General features: G+C 47.6%; 1 protein-coding gene across 1 annotated transcript in view; it reads left to right on the forward strand.

Annotated features, from left to right (window-relative positions):
* LOC140384437 (lamin-A-like) overlaps nucleotides 1–5910 on the forward strand; it is a 62161-nt gene extending 56251 nt beyond the window's left edge. The window contains exon 16 of the mRNA XM_072466139.1: nucleotides 2490–5910. Coding sequence (XP_072322240.1) covers nucleotides 2490–2624 — 135 coding nt within the window. The 3' untranslated portion in view covers nucleotides 2625–5910. The remainder of the gene's footprint in view (nucleotides 1–2489) is intronic.
* The last annotated feature ends 1551 nt before the right edge of the window (nucleotides 5911–7461 follow it).

Below are 7461 nucleotides of genomic sequence, written 5' to 3' on the forward strand. Positions count from 1 at the left end.
GTGGGAGGAAACTGGAGCACCCGGAGGAAACCCACGCACACACGGGGAGGATGTGCAGACTCCGCACAGACAGTGACCCAAGCCGGAATCGAACCTGGGACCCTGGAGCTGTGAAGCAATTGTGCTATCCACAATGCTACCATGCTGAATCCTGAATCCGCAGAACCTGCCACAGGTTTGGCAGGTTGTGCTGGATGAGGTGGGTAGGTGGAACATTCTGGATTCTGTGCTCTCTTTCCTCTGATTACGCTTGGTCTCAGCGTGCTCCACCCTGTGACACTCGATGCGATTGGCACCTTCGCGGATGCTTTTTCTCCAGCTTGCGTGTTCTAAGGTGAGGGATTCCCACATGTCGATGGGGATGTCGCATTTATTTAGGGATTTATTTCGGGAAGCTTTCAGAGTGCCCTTGTAGCCTCCTAGTAATTACTTGCCATTGCAGAGCTCGGAGTAGAGCACTTGCTTCAGGAGTCTTTTGTTGGGCGTGTGGACAAAGTGGCCCGCCCATCGCAGCTGGCTGAGCATGACCTGTGCCTCGATCCTGGAGATATTGACCTGGGAGAGGACACTCACATTTACGTTAACCCTGCCAGTGGATTTGCAGGATTTTGTGGAGGCAGTTTTGATGATATCTCTCCAAGGATTTGAGGTTTCTGCTGAACATTGTCCATATTTGTGATGCATACAGGAGGGTGGGACCATGGCTGCTCTGTAGGCCATGAGCTTGGTTCTGGGTATGAGGTCTCGGTCTTCGAACACTCTGTTCCTCAGGCTTCCAAAGTCTGTCCTGGCACATTGGAGTCGATGCTGAATTTCACTGTCAACGTCTGCCCGTCAAGGGGAGGCTCCACAGGTATGGGAAATGCTCCACATTGCCCAGGGGCTCACCGTGGATCTTGATAGTCGGGGGGCAGTTTTGTGTGGCAGGAGTGGGCTGGTACAGAACCTTTGTTTTCTGGATATTTAGTCTGAGGCCCATTCTCTCATAGGCCTCGGTGATTGCGTCGATGATGGTTTGTAGCTCGGCCTCTGAGTTTGCACGCACACAGGCGCCGTCTACGTACTGCAGCTCAATGGGGTGGTCTTGGTTCTGGCCAGGAGGCCTAGAGGTTGAACAGTTTCCCATTTGTCCAGTAGGTTAGCTCCATTCCAGCGGGGAGTTTCAGGGTGATGGGGTTGGAGTGTTGCTGCAAGGAAGATAGAGAAGAGCGTTGGGGCGATGATGCAGCCCTGTTTGACCACAGTGTACACACATATTGTGTCTTTGGTCGTTCCGTTGGTGAGGATCATGGCTTGCATTTCAAGGTAGAGTAGGCAGAGAATGGTGACAAATTTCTGCGGGCAGCCGAATCTGAGGAGGATACTGAACAATCCCTCACAGTTAACAGAGTTGAAGGCATGCCTGAGATCAAAGGTCATGTACAGAGGTTGATGCTACTCCCTGCACCTTTCCTGCATTTGTCGCAAACTGAAGATCATGTCCATTGAGGCTCTTGATGGGCGAAAGCTGCACTGAGACTCAGGGACGAGCTCTTCAGCCACTGGGAGGAGGCGGTTGAGGAGGATTTTTGCGACAACCTCTCCCGTGGCAGAGAGTAATTGTCACAGTCGAGCAACTTCTGTGGGGTCATAGGGTTAGTACTGAAGGAGTGGAACACTGCCAAAGGGTCAATACTGAGGGAGTGCTGCACTGTCATAGGGTCAGTACTGAGGGAGTGCCGCACTGTCAGAGGGTCAATACTGAGGGAGTGCTGCACTATCAGAGGGTCAGTACTGAGGGAGTGCTGCACTGTCAGAGGGTCAGTACTGAGGGAGTGCCGCACTGTCAGAGGGTCAGTACTGAGGGAGTGCTGCACTGCCAGAGGGTCAGTACTGAGGGAGTGCTGCACTATCAGAGGGTCAGTACTGCGAGAGTGCAGCACTGTCATAGGGTCAGTATTGAGGGAATGCTGCACTGTCAGAGGGTCAGTACTGAGAGAGTGCAGCACTGTCATAGGGTCAGTACTGAGGGAATGCTGCACTGTCAGAGGGTCAGGATTGAGGGATTGCTGCACCGTTAGATTGTCAGTACTGAGGGAGTGCTGCACTGTCAGAGGCTCAGTACTGAGGGAGCGCTGCACTGTCACAGGATCAGTACTGAGGGAGCGTTGCACTGTCAGAGGGTCAGTACTGAGGGAGTGCTGCACTGTCAGAGGGTCAGTACTGAGGGTGTGCTACACTGTCTGAGTGTTAGTACTGTGGGAGTGCTGCACTGTCAGAGGGTCAGTACTGAGGGAGTGCTGCACTGTCAGTGGGTCAGTACTGAGGGAGTGCTGCAGTGTCAGAGAGTCTGCACTGAAGGAGTGCTGCACTGTCAGAGGAAGAAAGGTTAATACTGAAGCAGTGTGGCACTTAGGATCAGAACTGAGGAAATGTGGCACTATTGGGTGCCGTCTAATGGATGAGTCATTAAACCCAATAACTTTCTGGATTTGTTTCTGTTCGAACAGGTTGCTCCATCACGACTAGATAAGGCTCGCTTACTGACTGGGCGGGTCACTCCAAGGAACACACGGGCAAAATATGGACTTCGATTTATGAGCTACCCACTCTTCACAACGGACACGCACGTTACAAGGAGATAGGGAAATGTCGTAGAGACAGATCACTGAGATTGTGAACAAGGGAGATCACAGAAAACCTAAGGAGGCTTTTCAAACCTGTTCCACAATTCAATTAGTTCAGAACTGATTTTTGCCTTAACCCCGTCCAGCTGTCTTAGCTTCGCAACCTTTTGTATGCTTTCTAGCAAAACATCTACTATCGCCTTTGCTTTTTGATGGGAGACAGTTCCATGATTCCACCTCCCTTTGCATGCAGAATTGTTTCCTAACTTCTTTCCTGATGTCCTGGCTCTGATTTGCAGGTCACGTCCCCTTGTTCTGGACTCTCCCATCAGCAGAAGATGTATCCCTCTATCTACCCTATCAACTGCTTTCAAAATGATCAAACACTTCAGTCAAGTTACCCCGTAACTTTCTACATTCCAGAACCCAGTTGAAAATGTCATGGGAGTGTCCCTTTAAGAAATGTTTTGTCTTATCAAATGGCTTCAGTGATGTCATTGTGTGGGTGGAGCTGGGCTGTGGCTTTGGGTTTTACTTTCGTTTTTGAACTGGGAGCTGTTGTGTGGCTCTAAGATTTTTTCTTTTGTTTTCACTTTTGGCTGCTGTATTCAGACAAGTGTCTTGGAGTCTCTCTCTCTGCATTTTTAAAATTGTTTCCAGATTACATGATAACTTGAAAAGAAATAACTGCTTTCTGGAAGGAATTCAAACCTGATGTTTTGAAAAGGAAACAAGAGTGTATACCAGGTCTTGGGTGCTGTGTGCTGGGCCACACCTTTGAAAAGGGGTTTCTGGTTTATGGGATCTTGTTACTAAATTGGAACAGTTTAAAGGGGGAAATTTATTAAGGATTATACATAGAGTACTGTAGCTGTGTGGGGTATTAATGTTGGTAGTTGATAAAAATACTTACTGTGTGTGTTTACAAAAATGTTAACTAAATTCATAGAATAAACGTTGTTTTTGATTAAAAGTAGTCAAGGCATCTGTTGAATAACACCTGAAAGGCAGGCCAGAGTGCTCCCCGTAACCAAAATGAATACACAGTTGTAGGCCAGGTGAACTCCATGATATACTTTGGAGTTTTCTACACCCTGACCCACAACAAAATCAGCAAGGAAGTGGGTCTGGGCAATGCAGTCTGGTCTAGCAGTGTCGCCCATGTAGTAAATGGACCATTGGAAAGAAGGAGGGCATTTTACTTAAGAAAATGGGAAGTGGGCACCACGATGGGACAAGGGTAAACTTGCTCAGGCCTGTAATAGTAGCTTTTTCGCAACTTGTTAATATGTCAGAACATTCAAGAATCCTTGAAATTCCTGAAAAGACCTAAAGACTGCTTTTCAAGCTAAATATTATTTTTCGTACCAATTCTGAGGAAGTGGGTCTTGCTGGCAAGGCCAGCATGGGTGCTCACACCTAGTTGTCCTGTGAAAGGGTGGGAGTGTGTGGGGCCTCCTCTTGAACCAGTCTGTGTGGCCAAGGTGTTCCCAGGAATTACTTCACCACTTAGCTTTAAACATTTCAGGACAGGGCGGCATGGTGGCTCAGCGGTTAGCACTGCTACCTCAGGGCGCCGAGGACCCGGGTTCGATCCCGGCCCCGGGTCACTGTCCGTGCAGAGTTTGCACATTCTCCCCGTGTCTGTGTGGGTATCATCCCCACAACCCAAAAGATGATGTGTCAGGTATCTGAATTGGCCACGTTAAATTGTCCCTCAATTGGGGAAAAAAAAGGAATTGGATACTCTTTTAAGAAGAAACCATTTCAGGACAGACTGAGGCATCTATCGGATCGATTCAGCAGCTGTTCTGGGGCTAGCACTGGCGCCACGTGGAACACAATCGATTCCAATGAAAAAGGGTGCAGGATTCGCCAGGTCCGTGATTGACACTTGGGAGGCTGACATATACACATTACAATTCCCACACACACTCATCCCTGCCAACAAGATGGCACTGATTGTACTGGAGTGCACCCATACAGCTGATGGGTCGGCTGGGGCCAGAGGGGACCTGCGGGGGCTGGCCCGGGGGGGACACCTATACGACCCGTGGGCTGTTAGCAGTGTGTACAGCTGCATGGCTACCTTGCCGACTGAGCAATGGTGTTCTGTGCCTGTCCACCTCGACCCTACAGCCCTCTTTCTGCCCTCCCTCCTCCAGCCCTGGCAGAAGACCCCGGCCAGCGTTGCTCCTCAGTGACTGAGATATGCTCTGGAATGCCTCGGCAGTGCCCACCTGCACATGGGACACGCTTGGCGATTTCGACCTGCATCTGGGACACGTCCCCCAGCGAGTGGGATATGATGTCGAGCTCCTGGGGGCAGCATTGTGGCACAGTGGTTAGCATTGCTGCCTACGGCGCTGAGGACCCGGGTTTGAAACCCGGCCCTGGGTCACTGACTGTGTGGAGTGTGCAAGTTCTCCCCGTGTCTGCGTGGGTTTCACCCCCACAACCCAACGATGTGCACGTTAGGTGGATTGGCCACGCTAAATTGCCCCTTAATTGGAAAAAATAATTGGGTCCTCTTTATTTTAAAAAAAATGATGTTGTTCCTCAGCCACGGCCATCACTGACCGAGCCATGCCTTGGACAACACCACCCATGCCGCTGAGGTCGTGCTCCAAGCCCACCTTTGCAACATTGGCCTCGGTGCCACGCATTGGCAGCGCCAACTCCTGCGCATGTAGCCATTGGGACTCCTTCAATCGGCTATGCATTTGTTCGAGTGTCGCTGACATCCCCTCCTGTATCTCTTGGCCATGTGCTAGCTTATGCATCAGCTCCAGGATAACCTTATTATTGTCATCTGACTAGGACACACCTGCGTCCTGGGATCCAGCAAACCTCTTTTGGGCAGCATAATCAAAGACCCCTCCCACCCGGGTTAATCTCACTTTCTACCTCTTCCATCGAGCAGGAAGTACAAAAGTCTGTGAACACACACTACTAGGTTCAAGAACAGTTTCCCCCCCCGCTTTACCAGACTCCTGAATGACCCTCTTATGAACTGGACTGAACTCTTCAGACATCTTTTCTACAGAGTAGTACTACATACGTATGCATCACCCGAAGCCTGTGCCCATGTATTTACAGTGTGTATTTATGTATGCCTTATGTTTTTTATCATGTATGGAATGATCTGTCTGGATTGTAGGCAGAACAGTACTTTTCACTGTATCTTGGTACACATGCCAATAAATCAAATCGAGTCCAATCTAAATGAGATGAAAACAGCTTCCACATCTTTCTCATCAAATCTTGGCAATGCTTGAATAAAGTTAAACATATCCCTACTAAATCTTTGACTGGGAAATATTTATTCTTCCTCAAGACTATCCTCAGCTTCTGCCTTTAACTCCAACATTTTCCATTGATGTTCTCCTTACAGTTCCAATCTCTGAAGTTAAATCCACTCTCTTTTTCCTTATCCCTTTTTTCCTTTGCTAATGTTTCCATTTCTACCTCAAGGTTTCCAGCTTTCCATTTCCTTTTGAAAAGCCTTCTCTTTTTCTTTTTCTGCCCACTTTCCTCTTCTTCTGCCATTGCCAATTTCTCCTTTTCTTTTATTTGCAATTGTTTCATTTGTAATTGAATTCTATCTAATTCCAATGATTCAGGCTGTGTCTCTGGCAAATTCAAATGTTGAGCTATGGCTTGTATTATCTCTACCTTCCTCACTCCTTTAGATAACTTCAGCTTCTCCACAAACACAAAAGTTTTGTTTTAGTCTCCCTTTGTAAACCATACCAAGTAATCTCTTCCAACCCTAGGAAAGGTTTTGCAACTGAAAGAGCCATCTCCAGCCACTCCCTATTTAAACTTCAAAGCCTGAAAGAATGAAAGCGTTCCACACAAACCCACTGTCTTTAAGTTCAATAAACCAACATTTAATTATATTTAAGATCCTGGACGAGCCCCCAATTTTGTTACAATCCCAGACCAGACCCCAACATTTTAATTTATTTTGTAAGGTTCTACAGAAAGGATACTTTGCTCCAGGAGTGATTGCACGAAGAAATAGGGATTTGGTATTTTGAAACAAAACTTTATTATTAATACAATATTAAAATCTTTGGCATCACGCCCAAAAATAGCTTATCATTGCCCCTTACACAATACTAGTCAAAACAGTGAATACAATATCCTTACTTGCTAACCCTTAAAAAAAATAAATTTAGAGTGCCCAATTCACTTTTTCCAATTAAGGGGCAATTTAGCATGGCCAATCCACCTACCCTGCACATCTTTGGATTGTGGGGGTGAAACCCACACAGACACGGGGAGAATGTGCAAACTCCACACAGACAGTGACCCAGAGCCGGGATTGAACCTGGGACCTCAGCGCCGTGAGGCAGCAATGCTAACCACTGGGCCACCGCGATGCCCTACTTGTTAACTCTACGCCCAATTAAATAACAAAAAAAAACATTCAGCTCCCAATCCATCCTACATCCCAATGGCAGAATAATACTTGCTTCCCATAACAGATTTGGCTCCTGTTAGAACCCCTGCAGGCTCTGGCTAGATGTCTTCAAAAAACTGTTTCAAGTAGTTTGTTTCAGCTCCTCCCTTGTCCTCAGACAAGTTTGCACTGATTTAAATACTATTCATCTTTTTAAATATAAATTTAGAGTACCCAATCATTTTTTTCCAATTAAGGGGTAATTTAGCATGACCAATTAACCTACCCTGCACATCTTTGGGTTGTGGGGGTGAAACCCACGCAGACATGGGGAGAATGTGCAAACTCCACATGGACAGAGACCAGGGGCCGGGATCAAACCTGGATCCTCAGCGCCGTGAGGCAGCAGTGCTAACCATTTCCCACCACTGTGCACCCTAATATTTA

This window comes from Scyliorhinus torazame, chromosome 10 (genome assembly GCF_047496885.1).
Source record: "Scyliorhinus torazame isolate Kashiwa2021f chromosome 10, sScyTor2.1, whole genome shotgun sequence".
Classification (NCBI taxonomy): Eukaryota; Metazoa; Chordata; class Chondrichthyes; order Carcharhiniformes; family Scyliorhinidae; genus Scyliorhinus; species Scyliorhinus torazame.